Source organism: Amblyomma maculatum, chromosome 6 (genome assembly GCF_055883805.1).
Source record: "Amblyomma maculatum isolate TAMU_Amacu chromosome 6, ASM5588380v1, whole genome shotgun sequence".
In the NCBI taxonomy this organism is placed as follows: domain Eukaryota; kingdom Metazoa; phylum Arthropoda; class Arachnida; order Ixodida; family Ixodidae; genus Amblyomma; species Amblyomma maculatum.
The window spans coordinates 141,476,540-141,495,198 of NC_139349.1; the positions used below are offsets into that span (position 1 = coordinate 141,476,540).

General features: G+C 48.2%; 1 protein-coding gene across 2 annotated transcripts in view; it reads right to left on the reverse strand.

The window, feature by feature from the left end:
• Nucleotides 1–18,659, reverse strand: part of LOC146186908 (glutamate-gated chloride channel-like) — a 49,035-nt gene that overhangs the window by 6,037 nt on the left and 24,339 nt on the right. For both annotated transcript variants that reach the window (XM_084607494.1, XM_084607495.1), the window contains exon 7: nt 12,244–12,378. In XM_084607494.1, coding sequence (XP_084463620.1) covers nt 12,244–12,378 — 135 coding nt within the window. The remainder of the gene's footprint in view (nt 1–12,243; nt 12,379–18,659) is intronic.

The following is an 18,659-nucleotide window of genomic DNA, read 5'->3' on the forward strand; positions in this document are numbered from 1 at the left end:
ATATTCTAGAGAGTGCTTTGGGCCACTAGAGTGCTATAAGGGAAAGCCACTATATATATCGGTGGAATCGAATCCCTGCCTCGGCGGCAGCTTTTCGATGGAGGCGAAAAACAAGGCGCCCGCGTGCTGTGCGATGTCAGTGCACGTTAAAGAACCCCAGGTGGTCGAAATTTCCGGAGCCCTCCACTACGGCGTCTCTCATAGCCTGAGTTGCTTTGGGACGTTAAACCCAACAAACCAACCAACCATCGTTGCCCTCCTTTGCAGCACCTCTATCTGCCGCTCTTCTTTCACTCCCATCTTCCTCCCCTCCTTTACGGCGCGGTACATGTATCCGCGCAAAATTGTGACAGATTGTGCATTCTCTTTCCAATTGGTTCACAGGAAAGGAAAGGCGCAGTATCTATCATACTTGCTTCTGTGGACACCCGAGCTGCGCTGTAAGAGAAAAATGGAGCTGTAGTGGAGGGCTATGGATAATTTCGACCACCTGGGGATATTTAACGTGCGCTGACGTCGCACAGCACACGGACGCCTCTTCGTTTCGCTACCATCGAAAAGCCGCCGCCGAGGTCGGGATCGAACACGGGTACTCCGGCACAGTAGTCGGCTGTCGTACCACTGCACCATCTGCAAATCAGTTTGAAGCTCCCCTGATGCCTGCTGTAGTAACGCCACCAACACAACTGGGCCTGGTTCTGTTTGCTTTTGGTGCGGCGCTCGAGGAAGCGCGAAATGAAAGGCGCCGCACGGACGCCTGGATTGGACGCCTGGCGGGGCCAGCTTTGTATATGCATTATTGCCTGGTGACGTCACGACCAGTCGTGAAAGGTACATCGCACATCCCTTGTCGAACACAACTTGAATTCTATTGAACGCATCAAATTTCGCCGGCATTCTGTAATTCGTTTACAGAAAAGGTAAGGCTCCTCGCTGAATCCCACTTCTTACTCACGATAGACAAGTGGAAAAATAAAGACGGTTGGTTTGGTTTGTGGGGTTTAACGTCCCAAAGCGACTCAGGCTATGAGAGACGCCGTAGTAGAGGACTCCGGAAATTTCAACCACCTGGGGTTCTTTAACGTGCACTCACATCGCACAGCACACGGGAACCTTGCTTTTCACCTCGATCGAAAAGCGGCCGCCGAGGCCGGAATTCGATCTCGCGTCCTTGGGAACAGTAGTCGAGCGCCGTAACCACTGCGCCACCCCGGCGGGGCTGAGAAATAAAGAGCCCTGCAGAATCTGCATTGGAGTAATACGAAAGCACGGATGCTGCTGTCGTTTGCTTCTGGTTGCTTCTTGTTGCGTAATTCACTTCTTGTTCACCCATTTTAGTCTTGGGAACTTTCAAATTGCGCGCCAATCTCTTCTTATGCCCTTTTACGGCTCTACTTCCGGTTGCGTGACGTCCCATCCTCTACGTCACAATATTTCACTTCGTGTTTATTCATTTTAGTCTTTGGTACTTTCAAGGTGCGCGCTAATCCTTCCCTATGCCCTTTTTCAGCTTTGCTTCCTGTTGCGTGATGCAACATCCGTGATGTCTTATTAATTCATTTATTGTTTACCCATTTTAGTCTTTGGTACGTTTAAATTGCGCGCCAGTCCTTTCCTATGTCCTTTTTCGGCTCTACTTCCGGTTTCGCACCCTAATTGACAGCCCTAATTATTTTAGTATTTGATACATTCAAATGTGGCGCCAAGCCATTCGCTAATGAGACCATTCTTGCCTATACGTTGTCCTTCTCTGCCTTTTAATAATGACCTAATTAACCCATTAGCCCAATTATTTTTCCGCACACAACATTAGATCACACTATATAAATTAACAGCTATAATTAACCTCTACAACTTCTCAATTACTCACAACTGCTGCAGACACGATTTTGCAAAATGCGCTCCAATCCCTTCCTGTTTCCTTTTCCGTCTCTACTTCCGGGTGTGGAACGCCACATCATCTACGTCACATTAATTCACTACTTGTTTATTCAATTTAGTCTTTGGTACTTTCAAATATTGCACCAGATTGTGCACCAAAAATTGCACAAATATTGCCCTTTTTTGGCTCTACTTCAGGTTGCTTTATTGACTGATTTAATTAACTATTTTAGTAATTGACACATTCAAATGTGGCGCCGAGCCATTTGCTAATAAGAACATTTTCGCCTTTACTGTTTAATTTTCTGCCTCTAATTAATTAACCATTCAACTATTTGGCCTAACTATTTTTTCGCACACAATACGTCATCCTCTATTGATTGACACTCCTCATTAACCTCTACGACTTCTCAGTGACTTGCAACTGCTGCGTACACGATTTTGCGTGTTTTGCCTCTTAATTATCTTATTGGCGTAATTATTATTTCGGACACAACATTACGTCATCCTCTATGAATTGACGCCTCCCATTAACCTCTACCACTTCTCAGTTACTCGCACCTGCTGCGGACACGATTTTGCGGACGCGGTATTCGGTCAGAAATCTGTGAATATAGCGAAGTAACGCTTTCGGGTTGAAATGATGAGCATTTCACGTTCCGTGGTTTGTGGCGGGTGTTTTAATGTGACGAGGCCAGTCTAATGCTGGCTGATCATGACATTCATTTATGTATAATATACTGCCTTGTATGTATTTTTATGTTTTGATCGGAGTTTCACGTTATGTTGTATGCCAAAGCTAGGCAATAAGCAAAAAAAACCATGGCGTGGCGCAGTTGGTTAAAGCACTTCGCTGGGGATACAAGGGATGGAAGTTTTATTCCCGGTAGAGTCAAGGTTTATTTATTGGTTTATTTATTTCAATGGTGCGCTCTTGAAAGTGTGACACCCTCTGCAGACAGCATCTACCAACAGCTCCTGCTGAGAACGATGAGGCATTAATGGTTTTCGCTTTAATAATTATTGGTTGACAGGAAAGGAAATGTGCACTATCTGTCGCTTGTTCTATGGAAATCTGGACCGCGCTTAAGGAAAGAGAGGAAGGTGGGAGTGAAAGTGAAAGAGAAAAAAGGGAGCCGGTTGGAGGGATACTGAGTAATTTTCACCACCTGGTTGTTGTAGCTGTAGGAAGAAGGAAAAGAAAATGCACGGGCCTGCTACTGGCTCTGTAGCTGAGCTACCTCCGCTGCCTCGTGCGGACAGAAGTCCCCCGTTTCTGGCCCTACGGGGCTGGGACGGTGGGTCGGCGCAACACCGCGACAGGGGCTAGCCAGCCACCGATTTTTTTAGCTGTTGTAGGCCGTCATTGTACCCGCCACCGCTTCAGTGGTGGACGACGGCTGTTGCGGCGCGCGTCTTTCCTCCCTCTTCTTTTTCTTTCTTCTCTATTTTCTCTTCTGTCCGCACGAGGCAGCGGAGGTGGAGGTGGAGGCGAAACGAAGTGGCGTCCGTGTGCTGTGCGATGTCAGCGCACGTTAGAGATCCCCAGGTGGTCGAAATTACTCCGTAGCCCTCCACTACGGCTCCTCTTTCTCTCTTTCCACTTTCACTCCCACCTTCATCCCTTCCCTTACGGCGCGGTTCAGGTGTCCACAGAAGTAAGTGTGACAGATACTGCGCCTTTCCCTTCCTGTGAACAAAATCAAATGTGAACAAAATCAGGCAGCAGAAGTGACTCAGCTACAGAGCCAGTAGCAGGCGCGTGCATTTTCTTTTCCTTCTTCCTACAGCCACAACAACTGATTTAAAAACTGATTCATTTGTAGGAAGGGAAAGGCGCGGTAACTTGTTTTTCTGTGGACACCGCAACCGCGCCATAAGGGAAGGGAGGAAGATGGGAGTGAAAGTGGAAAGAGAGAAAGAGGAGTCGTAGTGGAGGGCTCAATGCCCTTTTTGCACCCACCACCGCTTCGGTGGTGGACGACGGCTGTTGTTGCGGCGCGAGTTTTTCTTTCTCTCTCTTTTTTCTTTTAATTTAATTGGTTCACAGGAAGAGAAAGGCGCAGTAACTGTCGCACTTGCTCTGTGGACACCCGAACCGCGCCGTAAGGGAAGGGAGGAAGGTGGGAATGAAAGTGGAAAGAGAGAAAGAGGAGCCGTAGTGGAGGGCTACGGAGTAATTTCGACCACCTGGGGATCTTTAACGTGCGCTGACATCGCACAGCACACGACGCCTCTTCGTTTCGCCTCCATCGAAACGCAGCCGCCGCGGTCGGGTTCGAACCCGGGAACTCCGGCACAGTAGTCGGGCGTCTTACCACTGCACCACCCCTTCCTTGTCTATTTTCTCCAGTGGTGCGCCCCGCGCGAGTGTGGCAGTAATAAGACGCCCGACTACTGTGCCGAAATACCCTGGTTTCAACCCGACCTCGGCGACTGCATTGTGATGGAGGCGAAACGAAGATTGATTGATTGATTGATTTATAGGAAGAAAAAGGCGCGGTAACTGTCTCACTCGTTTTCTGTGGACACCTCAACCGCGCCGTAAGGGAAGGGAGGAAGATGGGAGTGAAAGTGGAAAGAGAGAAAGAGGAGCCGTAGTGGAGGGCTCAATGCCGCTTTGCACCCACCACCGCTTCGGTGGTGGACGACGGTTGTTGATGCGGTGCGAGTCTTTCTTTCTCTTTTTTTTTCCTTGTCTATTTTCTCCAGTGGTGCGCCCCGCCCGAGTGGGGCAGTAATAAGACGCCCGACTACTGTCCCGAAATACCCTGGTTTCAATCCGACCTCGGCGACTGCATTGTGATGGAGGCGAAACGAAGATTGATTGATTGATTTATAGGAAGAAAAGGCGCGGTAACTGTCTCACTCGTTTTCTGTGGACACCTCAACCGCGCCATAAGGGAAGGGAGGAAGATGGGAGTGAAAGTGGAAAGAGAGAAAGAGGAGCCGCAGTGGAGGGCTCAATGCCGCTTTGCACCCACCACCGCTTCGGTAGTGGACGACGGTTGTTGATGCGGTGCGAGTCTTTCTCTTTTTTCTTCCTTGTCTATTTTCTCCAGTGGTGCGCCCCGCCCGAGTGGGGCAGTAATAAGACGCCCGACTACTGTCCCGAAATACCCTGGTTTCAACCCGACCTCGGCGACTGCATTGTGATGGAGGCGAAACGAAGATTGATTGATTGATTTGTAGGAAGAAAAAGGCGCGCTAACTGTCTCACTCGTTTTCTGTGGACACCTCAACCGCGCCGTAAGGGAAGGGAGGAAGATGGGAGTGAAAGTGGAAAGAAAGAGGAACCGTAGTATAGGGCTATGGAGTAATTTCGACCACCTGGAGCGTCCGTGTGCTATGTGATGTTAGCGCTCGTTAAGGACAACCCAGTTGAGGACAACCCATAGGGCTATGGAACGAAAAATGGTAGGGGTAACATTAAGAGATAGAAAGCGTGCAGAGTGGGTCAGAGAAATAACTCAGGTTACCGACATTCTAGTAGAAATTAAGAAGAAGAAATGGGCGTGGGCAGGATATGTAGTGCGAAGAGAGGATAACCGATGGTCGCTTAGGGTAACAAACTTGATTCTAAGGTAAGGAAAGCATAGCAGGGTGTCACGAAATCGGCGCCCATTTTCATCAAGCCGGTACGGCGCGAGGCCCGCACGGCGTCGCGTGGAAGGCATGGAGAGAAAAGCCCCCTTCCCCGCGCGGGAGAGCGCGTAGCTTTGTACGCGTTGCCGTGACCCTCTTCCCCATTGCCCGGGGAGGACGGTGGTTCATCGGCCTGGAATGTACCAGGCCTTTCGAGAAGGTTCTATGGGACCTGGCCAATGACGACGCGCGGCTCGACGGGAGGAGAAGAGGGAGCTATAACCAGCGAAGCTATGTGTGTGTGCGCGCTAGCTTTGGCGCGTGTTAACAAACAGACGCGGCGCGCCCTATTTAAAGCGACCGCGCCGCTTGTTGAGTCAGTCAGTCAGTCATTTCGTCAAGTGGTTTGCGACGTGCTCGCCTGTGTTTCGACTGGACTCCCGGGGATCACCCGCTGCTGGCAAGCCCACTACTTTCAAGGGAGCGGCGCTCGTCTCGTATGGCGGCCACATCGTGACTCTTGAGGCGTCGGACTGCAACAGTGCCCGGTGAACAATTTGGTGTTTGTTTATGTACTCTCTCGTGTTTCATCTGTTGTAAAGCCAGTGTTATTCAATCATTCTGTAGTTGCATGCTTAGCGTTTGTATTCTGTGAACCTCTCGCCTGTTATATTTCAAGTGATCTTGTGTATTCCTTTGTATCGTCTCTTGCTGTGCATAAATTGTGTTTTGTTTGTTACTTCTGACTCCGATCCTTACTCTGGTTTGAACCGGCGACCGCTGGCCACCAAACGACCACCCCCTTCTGTCACTACAAGGTAGTTGAATTCCGGCTGAGCTTGCCACGCAGGTCGAGGGCATCTCCTTCGCGACCGGAACAGCTACCCCCACTCACTCTAAGGGTGTCTGGGAGTGTGCGCACCGTTAAGGGCGCATCGTTAATAATACCCCCATAATTATTAACGGGTGACACAGGGGGCGGCAGAAAGTTAGGTGGGCGGATGAGGATAAGTTTGCAGGGGTCAAGTGGATGCAGCTAGCACAGAACCGGGTTAAGTGGAGAAATATGGGAGAGGCCTTCGCCCTGCAGTGGGTATAGTCAGGCTGATGATGATGATGATGATGATGATGATGATGATGGTGGTGAAATAAAGTTTTTCATTCATTCATTCATTCATTCGGGATCGACCTCAAGTACTCCGGCACAGTAGTGGGGCGTCTTACCACTGCACCACCGCGGAGCGCCGAGACAACAGCTAAGATACGTTTCTCACGTGCCAGGCACGGCTGTCAAAATGATTTATAGCAATAGTAAGACAGGACGCCGGACGCTGCTAGTTTGATGCAGTAAAGGCTTTCGCTTTAATAAATATTGGTTCACAGGAAGGGAAAGGCGCAGTATCTGTCACACACGTTCTGTTGGACACTGAACCGCGCCGTAAGGGATGGGAGGAAGGTGGGAGTAAAAGTAGAAATAGAGAAAGGTGAGCCATAGTGGAGGGCTGCGGAGTAATTTCGACCACTTGGGAACCTTTACCGGGCTCTGACAGCACACAGAACATGAACGCTTTTTCGTTTCGCACAAATCGAAACGCAGCCGCCGGTGGTCGGGAACGAACCCGGGTACTCCGACACAGTAGTCGGGCAGCTTAACCACTGCACCACCGTAGCGGCGCTACTGGCACGGCCGCTCTATGAAAGCGAACTAGGTGTGCTACTGGTATATTCCGCAGTGGAGGTGTTGAAGGGTGGCTGTTCCTTGCCCTAGGGGGCTGGGACTGGTAGGTCAACGCCGCTTGCGGCGGGGACTAGCCTGCCACCGAATATTTTATCTGTTGTAGGCTGTCATTGCACCCGCCACCGCTTAGGTGGTGGACAACGGCCGTTGCCGCGCGCGTCTTTCTCTCCCTATTCTATAGCCTGAGTCGCTTTGGGACGTTAAACCTCACAAACCAACTAACCAACCATCTTTTTCTTTCGTCTCTAATTTGCAAGGAGGTAATATTTGCAAGGAGGTTATATCGAACTTCTGGAGTGGAGGCGGTGCGTGAAAACTGAAGCCGGCGTCCGCCATCTTGCAAGGGGCAAGAAGGAAGTGTCGACAAGGGGCGCTTCCATATATAACATCCCATTTGCGGCTCTACAATACTTTGCACTTTTCTGGATATCTTCACGCTCTTTTGGATCGCATGGGATAAAACTTCAGCTAAAAATTCAGAAAGATTCATGGCTAAGAAATTCCGCGACGTGTACGGTTACCTTCAGTCGGCTATAGCTAGTCCGTAGTGGCAGCCTGCTGCTTTTCATGAACTGGCACTTAATGTAGTTGAGAGAAACGCACGGCGTATATCATACCCTGAGTTTTTATTTGTTTAGTTTTATTCATACAATTAACACTTTATATCAGGGTCATTACAGGAAGGGAAACGTTTGCAAACCAAGTTCAATTTTCTTCTCTAAAATACACTCTATAAGACTGAATTACAGATTTGCACAGCAATTCCCCAGGAATGCGTTGACCCCATCTCCAATTTTGCTACTTCTGTTTGGTCCAGAACTTCACGTAGCAGTTGGTTCAAGATTTCTGCTTCGTCGTGGAAAAAGGAGTAGCGATACACACCAGTGCGTGTAATAACAGGTTGCAATACCTTACTACGATATTTTCGTGGGCAATGCTTCAGAGGACTTGCAACATAGTGTTGCTTAATTTTGAAGTGAAACGGTTGACTACAAGGGTCGGAGCTGAGCTTCGTGTATGATTTATGCCGCCACCGAGTGACGTCAAAGCCAAGGGCAGCTGTGCGGCCACGTCGCCAAGCTCTACCTGCGTTGCCTAGCAACGCATAAGAGGTGTGCAATTCCTCCTCATTAAAAAAAATAGTCTAGCCGGGAACCGAAGCTCCATTCCTTCGATTCCCTGCCGAGCGCTTTACCGCTGTGCACGCCACGGGTTTCTTTTTTTTTTTTTTTTCTGACATGGTATTTATTATGCAAAAAGGGTTATGTACACAGACTATTTCGTGAAACGCTCTTCATAAATGCGCTTGTCTACCGCGAGGATGATAGCGGGATTCCGCGAGTGACAGATACTGTGATTGGCGCGCAATGTGAAAGTACCAAAGCCACTCAATTAGGGTGACGTCAAGGATGTGACGTCACCCATCTGCTGTGTGCTATTAGGACCAAGCGGGAACGAGGGTGCTCCGAAGCCGCCGGGCGGCGCTTCTTGCCTTCTGCGAGTGACAGATGTGGCACCTTTCCTTTCCTATAAACGAATTATAGAAGGCCGGTGAACTTAGACGCGCTCGACATGGAAACCAAGGAGAATTTAGCTGCTGGCGAATGGCGCAGAAGACTGGAGAAATTAACCACTTCTGATCCCGAGGTAGTCACTGCTTTTCGCTACATATATCCAGCCACAGCAGAGTTAAGCCATTTTTCATGTTTTACTTTATCATTCATTGTAAGAAAAAAAGTTTAAATTTCTACTTTGTTCTCTTTGCTAGTCATTCTAACGGACGCTGTTTTTGCATTTCTGTCACTGAATGAGTGCGGCGGTATTTAGAGCATATAAAACGCGTCGAAATCCTTTGAAATCTTTCCAGTTTTAGTTTCAAACACTTTTGATGTTTACTCCACACTGCACTTGCGTACTCTGTGATTGGCCGCACGAACGTCTCGTACGCAACAGATTCAATTTATCTAGTCGCATTCGGCAGCTTCCTCATCAGGAAAGAAAGCTACTGGTAGGCTTCTGACTAGATATTTTCAATATGTGTGCCCCAAACAAGATTACGAGTATGTGTTAGTGTCACTCCGAATTATCTGAAACACTTTAATTCGCCTAAGAGTTTTAACTGATATTATATTGAAAATGCATAATATTCTACTTCCTTGTTACAAGCATGTCAGTAGATATTTGGTCATTGATGTCTATGCCCCTGTTCAGGCACCACGAGTTTAACGACTGAAGACACCTATTTATATACATCTGATCTGCTGGGCAAGCCACATGAGAGTAAATTAAACAGCCATCTGTAAAAATTTTCATTTTGACAAGCGATTCAATAATAACAGAAATATCATTTATATATTACAAAAACAAAGCGTATACCTAAAATGGATCCCTGTGGCACCCCCGACAGAACTTACGCTTATCTGATACTGTGCTTTCTATTTTTACAACTTCACAGCGGTTACCTAGATAAGCCTCAGTCCATGGTACTATATTTTCACCGATTCCTAATCTGCGCAGCTGGTGACGTTCGTCTATAACCTTGCACAAATTGTTGACTGTTTCAATCAACTGCGTCACTGTCGAAAGGCCGGTCCGAAAACCATGCTGTAATGGGCACAACAGGTGGTTTAGTTCCAAAAAATGAATGATGTGTTTAGCTATTATGTGCACTCAAACACCTTGCAACGTACGGAAGTGAGTGAAACCGGTCTATAGTTCTTTACGAGAAGTCGATTACCGCCAATAAAAACCGGAACTACTATTGCTATACGCCAGTCATTGGGTAAAGAACCATCCCGCAATGGCTTTTCGAATAAAATTTGCAAGTAATAGGACAACCACTCAGCATACCGTTTAAGGAATTCCGTCGGTATTTCATCGGGGTTGCATTATTTCTTCGGGTCCAGGGACAGCAGCTCCTGACAAATGTCCTGCCTATTGATGCGAATGTCGTGCATCGAGTATGGCAACGTGTAAATTGTAGTATTATTACTCTCAATGTTATTCTTATCCCTCCTTAAATCCTTAAACAGATTTCGAAAATAATTTATATCATTCACCTCATCGTCTCCATCCATACGTGTTTGATTGCGCTCTTCCTGGCTGAAAAATCTCTGCAGAACTTTCGCGGTTAGCTTTTGAGGAAGTTAGCCAGTGTTGTAATGAAGAACGTTTTTTTTTCGCATCAAATGCCGCTGTTTTGAGCTTGTTTTTGCTGTTTGATATTTCCGCTGCCCTATTGTATTCTTTCGTAGCCTTTTTAGCTTAATCTTTAACTAAATGATCTCTCTAAGGATCAAAGGATTGGGCTGCTTCGATTTTTTTTGAGTGAGTAGGAAGAAATTTATCAATGCAATATCTTAGTGGGCCCTTAAAACGGTGCCACAATTCCTCGTCTCTTTCACGGTCTGATGCAATTGTGAACTAATTGAACTTTGCTTCTAATAAGATGTCTAAGATGGACGTGTCGCTTGCCCGGCTCTAATATTTGGCACGTATTAAAACATTCGATTTTTTTTGCGGACTTGTGTATTCAACAACGTCACATTCAAAAAGATCATCTTGAGTCAGATAAACCCGGCCTGACATATACAACGTTATCTCCGACTTTACTAGATAAAAAAGCCAAGTCGGCAATGAGTGGTACCTTGATATAACCCATGTAAAACCCTTTACCATTTGCTTAAGGTTATGCGTAAACATAATTTTCATCATTTTATTCGCACTGCTTGTTTCTACGTTACCTGTTGACAATGTTTGCCGACTAATATGTGACAAATTGAAGTCGCCAGCCATTAATAGTCTTGTGTGCTCACTTACATGAGAAGCAAGGAACAAAAGCAACTTATCCAAAAATTAATGAGATTTAGAAGGCGACGTGTGCACAGCACCTACTAAATGCACAATACTCCCACTCTAACTTATGGAACTAATCTATGGAATAGTCTTGTTTATAATTTTCAATGTTTACTTACACTTTGTGATTTTCAGAAAAAAGAAACAAACGTTATCTACTTAACTCGCGCCAGTTTGTATTTTATTGTGTTCGTGAATGTTGTTCGTAGTGTATGAACAGTTATCTTTATTTGATGTCACCATTGTCGTTAATTCTAACTGCTTTCATGTTTTTTGTTAAATACGTATATTAGGCTATCAAAAAGAAATGATTAGTTTGTTTGATGGCACCCTTATACAAATTTTGTTAGGTCCCTGAAGTTTTACTTTTGTATATTCATTTTTGTGTAATAAACGAAAATCTTTTAAAACCCTTGTACCACACTATTTCAGAAAGGCTGCAGTTATGCGCGACTGCAGATACTGTACTTTTTACAACAATCGTTTTGGGACATGGTGCCCTATCAGCCAAATGAAATAAATATCTTATGATTGCACCGTAATATTGAATATATTTGCTGTTCCTCTTAAGTTTGCCGTCATCTGTTACCGATTCTTGAGAACGCATCTTATTGGTTGCTTAGGGCAACTACTCTGAGGGTGCGCAGTACAAACCTCAAGAAAGATTTTGCTACACATCGCGTGTACTAATTACGGCTGTCAACATGCGCATACCAATGCCATATAATAATTAACATCTGCCTCACAATTATACCGAGTCAACTTGATGAATTTTTAATACAGCCTTAGTTAACTGCCTAGGACCAAATCTAAAAGCATGCTATTGCTAGCAATCGGAAGGTTAGTCCAGTTACAAAATGAACGTTGTGATAATAGAATCTCAGAATATCCCACACTTGTTGCAAAATTAAAAACGAAGTTTACAAAAGCTTCGGTCACAACTCTTAGCTAGCTGCAAAAATGACTTGATGATAATGAAGCATTAGCATCTCTGAAAACATGTCAAGTGACAATGACATTCCAGTCCCAATGGCAGATGATTAGCGGCAGAAACCTCAGCAGTTTGCTGGGACTGCGAGCAGATTGTAAAAAAAAAAAATGCACAGTAATATTGCAAACGTGGGTCGAATTCAGAAAATCGCCTGTACCAGGTGGAGTGAATCATGGAATAAAAATATACAGACCGGTGTTTGTTCTCGATGTGCAGTAGTCAGTTGCAAACTTGGATAGAGTGAATTGGGACAAATGGAGATTTTTCTTCACTTGAACAGGATCGCCTTCTTTCCACAGGAAAACTAGATCCTCGGTAGTGTGGCCATCTAAAAATGCACATGTTCAAACACAGTGCGAATTTTTTTGTTGTTATTAAGGTAAACTCAGCCATGTTATCCGAAACACGCAACTTAGGTTCGGTTTTTTTTTCCAAATGAGCTTTAAAAAGAACAGTGATATCCTCATGCAGTAATTAAGCTAATCTAATTCGTATGATTTCACATCCTGCCTCACAGAAGAAACGTCGCCAGAGTTTCCATAAATACTATCGAAGAGGCATCGCATTTGACAGGCACAATCATACTTATAGCACGTAAAGAATATTCACACTCAGTTTAACTAGTTTAATACAGCACCAAGCAGTAAACCTGTATGAATATCACAGTTTGGAACCGCGGCAATTTTAAGCGAGGATATGTTCCATATCCGAATACAAATGTGATACGAGCTATCTATGGTTCCCACATAATCACTGCTCGGTGGTTATATATTACATAATGTAACATGCAAAAATGTGTGCACAGCCAAGCAGCATTTTTCACTCACAATATAAAAAGAGGAAGTTCCACGGTTGGGGGAAACATATTAAACACCTCGTAAAATATTACCACCCTCTGTGTTTCACTTAAGAGGATATTACGGGCACCAAAACAACAGTAAAAGTCTCCTTGAAATGGAGAAACAGAGGCCCTATGCAAAGCGCGCCGAGATCTCTAGGGATCGTTTTAAACTCGAATCTCGAGATTTCACGCAAGCTTGTTACGGGAAGCGGAACCTGAGCTGTTATCTGAAAACATTTGACAAATATGCAGCGTAGGCCTTCAGGAATGATTATGGTGCCTGTGCTCCTTCCCTTCACGCAACTTTAAAGCGAGCGCATGGTGTATTTAGGGTTGTTTGATCGAGTGTGCTTAGCGTAAAAATTCATCTGTTGATCTCTATTGCTAGTTACGCAGTATATTTGTCAAGCGAAAGAGACTGCGATACCCAATGTTGGTTAAAAATAAAAGAAATAAATCAAGTCCTATATTTTCACTAGCGAAGGCTAGCCAACAGTAGTGGCACAGCAGAGCCTCCGGCGGTACTCCATTGTAGAAGATTTATCGTATGTTTGAAACGAATTCGACTTGTCCGCCTGCCATTCGGGGCTAATTGGCACCTCCCGTCGTACTAAATAACACTTTTTCATTTGCTTCACGCTTCGCTTTCGATCGAAGCTTGCATGTACTGGAACTTTGAAATACTTATTTGCCTAAATAAAATGTTCGCAATATTATACGTCGTCCTTTAACGTTTTTCAAAGGAGGGGAAGAATTGGCGTGAGAATGCTGTCCATGGGCTCTGTTTGCCTTCGGGTGCGGATGGACAGATCGTAACCGAAATAGGTGACTCGCCCTCGACCCGCCTGCAACAGGCGTTGCAAGCGTCTTCTAGCGAGTATGGAGACAGATAATGGATAATTCATGATATTGTGATTTTCGATGTTACAGCGGTAGCAATAGCGCGTTAGACGGTGGAAGCGCAATTGTAGACCAAGTTGCCCCTCGCTACTCGGATACCGGTTCGCGCGGCTTTATTCGCTGAGATTTGAGGGCTCTTTTCCAAGCGGTGACAAGCGCTGCTCGAGTTCACTGGCCTTGCCAAATTTCATCTGCTGATGGACGTTTCGACCCCGACTGAATGTCACTCGAGTTCAATACACAAAGTTGCGCTGCTACACAAAGTTTTTCGACAGCATGCGATTCAAAATTACATTCAAACTGAATGACCACTGCGCAGAAATTCCATATTTTCGATTTCGTTCGAAGTGCGAACATAGTTTCCGTCGAACAATTGAAGGTTGCCATTGTTCGCCTCGTGTGCAGCCGCGCTGAGTAACTTGTTTGGCTTTGTAGTGGTTGATCTTTATATCTGCTGCTCACATTTTTCTCTTACTTGTCTGCAAAATAGATCATGCAGTACTTGCTAAATAAATGCCGTCTATACTCTTAAGGCCCAACTCCAACGACATATCATGGGCGTCGGCGCTAAGCGTCGGCGCTGTTGGCGTATCCAGAAACCGGTTTGATCATGCGCACGGTACGAGACGCCAGCAAACTTGAGCGGAGCGCCGAGATCTGTCCGTGCTAGATTTCGGCGTCAGCGTTCACGCCGGCGCCGAGCTGCTAACCCGCGTAGGCCTCTCATTGGCGCACGTCTAGGCGCCGTACACCAATGAGAGGACAAGGTGGCCGCATCCTCCGGATTGCGAGTTTTCGCTGGCGCTGAGTCTTCGCGTGCTTTCTTTTTAAGAGCGCAGCTATTTGGCGTCCGTTCCTGGGTTTCGCGTCGGCGTCGGCGTCGTCGTCGGCCTCGTAACCAGCTCCACCCCCCTTTCATCCCCCCAGCGCTAGCAGCGACCGACTGATACCGCTGGATGCCGCTGAGGCCGCTAGAGAGTCAAGATAACGTGACTGCATAGAACACCGTCGCCGCCATGCAGAAAGAAGAGGAGAGGGTCCCCCCCCCCCCCCCCCCCTGTTCCTGTGTGGCGGATAGGGTGCTCTTCAGTTGCCGACGCGCCGGTTATTTCACGTAGGCCCCGGCACGTCGACGAATACGTGACCACCTTCCCACGGCTAGACCTGGTTCTTGGCGCAGCGGAAGCGAGGGTATCATATTGTTTGCGTCGGCATCGGCGGCGTTGTCCCTGAAACCAACTCCGCAGCTGGGGTTGACTCACTATCGGCGTCAGCAGCATCAGTCAGTCGCTGCTATCTCTTCCCTCCTCCCTTTATCGCGTTGTCCGTTTGCTGCGCGCGCTTCTGCCCCCATCGTTTGCCGCTGGGTGTACACGCCCCCCCCTCCCCCCTCTTCCTGCGAGCCTCCGGTTGTCAAAGCGCCGGCTCGAACTTAATTCCTTTCTTCGCTCCTCCTCCAATGCAACCCCTGTGCGGTGGCAGTCGGAGAGCCAGATCGGTGGCGGATCTGTATATGTGCACCGCCCGAGCCGAAATTGCCTCTGCCGTTCGCCACTGCGAAATTATTTGCCAGTTCTTTCTGAGCCATGAGCGAGACGACCGGTGGAAGTCCTCCGGCTGCTGCTGCTGCTGCTGCTGCTGCTGCTGCTGCTGCTGCTGCTGCTGCTGCTGCTGCTGCTGCTGCTGCTGCTGCTGCTGCTGCTGCTGCTGCTGCTGCTGCTGCTGCTGCTGCTGCTGCTGCTGCTGCTGCTGCTGCTGCTGCTGCTGCTGCTGCTGCTGCTGCTGCTGCTGCTGCTGCTGCTGCTGCTGCTGCTGCTGCTGCTGCTGCTGCTGCTGCTGCTGCTGCTGCTGCTGCTGCTGCTGCTGCTGCTGCTGCTGCTGCTGCTGCTGCTGCTGCTGCTGCTGCTGCTGCTGCTGCTGCTGCTGCTGCTGCTGCTGCTGCTGCTGCTGCTGCTGCTGCTGCTGCTGCTGCTGCTGCTGCTGCTGCTGCTGCTGCTGCTGCTGCTGCTGCTGCTGCTGCTGCTGCTGCTGCTGCTGCTGCTGCTGCTGCTGCTGCTGCTGCTGCTGCTGCTGCTGCTGCTGCTGCTGCTGCTGCTGCTGCTGCTGCTGCTGCTGCTGCTGCTGCTGCTGCTGCTGCTGCTGCTGCTGCTGCTGCTGCTGCTGCTGCTGCTGCTGCTGCTGCTGCTGCTGCTGCTGCTGCTGCTGCTGCTGCTGCTGCTGCTGCTGCTGCTGCTGCTGCTGCTGCTGCTGCTGCTGCTGCTGCTGCTGCTGCTGCTGCTGCTGCTGCTGCTGCTGCTGCTGCTGCTGCTGCTGCTGCTGCTGCTGCTGCTGCTGCTGCTGCTGCTGCTGCTGCTGCTGCTGCTGCTGCTGCTGCTGCTGCTGCTGCTGCTGCTGCTGCTGCTGCTGCTGCTGCTGCTGCTGCTGCTGCTGCTGCTGCTGCTGCTGCTGCTGCTGCTGCTGCTGCTGCTGCTGCTGCTGCTGCTGCTGCTGCTGCTGCTGCTGCTGCTGCTGCTGCTGCTGCTGCTGCTGCTGCTGCTGCTGCTGCTGCTGCTGCTGCTGCTGCTGCTGCTGCTGCTGCTGCTGCTGCTGCTGCTGCTGCTGCTGCTGCTGCTGCTGCTGCTGCTGCTGCTGCTGCTGCTGCTGCTGCTGCTGCTGCTGCTGCTGCTGCTGCTGCTGCTGCTGCTGCTGCTGCTGCTGCTGCTGCTGCTGCTGCTGCTGCTGCTGCTGCTGCTGCTGCTGCTGCTGCTGCTGCTGCTGCTGCTGCTGCTGCTGCTGCTGCTGCTGCTGCTGCTGCTGCTGCTGCTGCTGCTGCTGCTGCTGCTGCTGCTGCTGCTGCTGCTGCTGCTGCTGCTGCTGCTGCTGCTGCTGCTGCTGCTGCTGCTGCTGCTGCTGCTGCTGCTGCTGCTGCTGCTGCTGCTGCTGCTGCTGCTGCTGCTGCTGCTGCTGCTGCTGCTGCTGCTGCTGCTGCTGCTGCTGCTGCTGCTGCTGCTGCTGCTGCTGCTGCTGCTGCTGCTGCTGCTGCTGCTGCTGCTGCTGCTGCTGCTGCTGCTGCTGCTGCTGCTGCTGCTGCTGCTGCTGCTGCTGCTGCTGCTGCTGCTGCTGCTGCTGCTGAACTAGCTGCCAGAGCAGAGGGACCAAGTCGAACATATATCAGTCTATTTCTCCGACCACAAAGCTTCCTTCATGACTGTCAAGAACTGTTAGTGGTGTCTTTGTTAAAGGAATACGTGTGAAAAATAAAAAAAAATTCTGTGATAGCGCATACATGTGTTGCTCGATTTCTTTGCCTCAATCTATCGAAAAGGTGAAACAGCTTATTTGCTGCGCTCAAATTTCGCATTAGGAAGTAACGTAATCGTCGGTAATTTTTTTTTTACTTTTTTTTGTCATCGCTTTGCATCGTCGCACGTGGCTGTGATGGCAAAACCCTTCGCCGCCCATCGGTTGGTTTCAGCCGTGGAGGAACAAAACGCAAAAGACTCGTCTCAGCTACGGTCGTGGAAAACGGGACAAATTGATGTTGCGTCGATGGCGTGTCACACTGTATTGAAAAGGCGAGAAAAATGTGGAAGATGTACGTTTATTTGTGCAGAAGTAGAAAGTGTAAACTGTAACTAAGTTCCATGTCTAAATTACGTCTCTTAACACTTTAAAAAGCAGAATTCAGAGAGTGAATATTAAAACTGCAACCACGCACCAGCGCGAGTACAAGCGTCAGCAGTGAGCGCCAACGACTCCAGCGCCGAGTCCCATGGTGATGCGCACCGCGTGTGACGCCCACTGTGGCACGGCGCTGACAGCGCCGACGCCCAGGATATGTCGTTGGAGTTGGGCCTTTACTCATCTACCCAGCACGGAAACTCTTTGATAAAAAGCAATGTAATCGTCGTCATCATCGTCATCATCAGCCTGACTATACTCACTGCAGGGCGAAGGCCTTTCCCATATTTCTCCAAATAACCCGGTTCTGTGCTAGCTGCATACCTTTTGACCCCTGCGAACTTCTTTACCTCATCCGCCCACCTAACTTTCTGCCGCCCCCTGCTACGCTTTCCTTCCCTTGGAATCCAGTTTGTCACCCTCAGCGACCATCGGTTATCCTCTCTTCGCACTACATGTCCCGCCCATGCCCATTGTCAGTAACTTGAGTTATTTCTCTGATCCACTTTTCACGCTTTCTATCTCTTAATGTTACCCCTACCTTTTTACGTTCCATAACCCTCTGAGTTGTCCTCAACTTAAGTAGACCCCTCTTGGTTAGCCTCCACGTTTCATCCCCATAGGTGAGTACAGGTAAGATGCAACTGTTGTATACTTTCCTCTTGAGCGATACCGGTAAGCTACTAGTCATAATCTGCGCAACACACTTCGCAACAAACGTTAGCAAACTTGCACCTTTTAAGACCAATGTTTCTGAATCATTGTCCTTGCTTTCTATGATGTGAAGCTCACTCTTTAATATATCATCTTACGAAGAAAAACATTCGCTAACTGGCTGCAGTAACTGAAATTGCGTGCTATTTTTTATTCTCGTGCGATGCAGACAGTTTATAGCCGCGTAATGTATACTGATCGGTAGTCTGGTTACATCGGCACTTTCCGTACATTGTACGCGTGTCCTACATTGTAAGCAACATGCGATTTTGGTTCACACATATGCAAACTACTCGCAGTGCAATTTGCACTTGCTAAAGCTTAAGAATTCATAATCAATCATTACCGATACCGCACACTCCAATACGCAGACTAGTGAAGCCTACTAGTCTTTTTTTTTTTTGCGATATAGAATAAGAATTTGTCATGCGTTCTTTCGTGGCCAGCGAAGAGGTGTGCATTTGTGAGCAGTTGTCTATAAAGTTTTTTTTTTT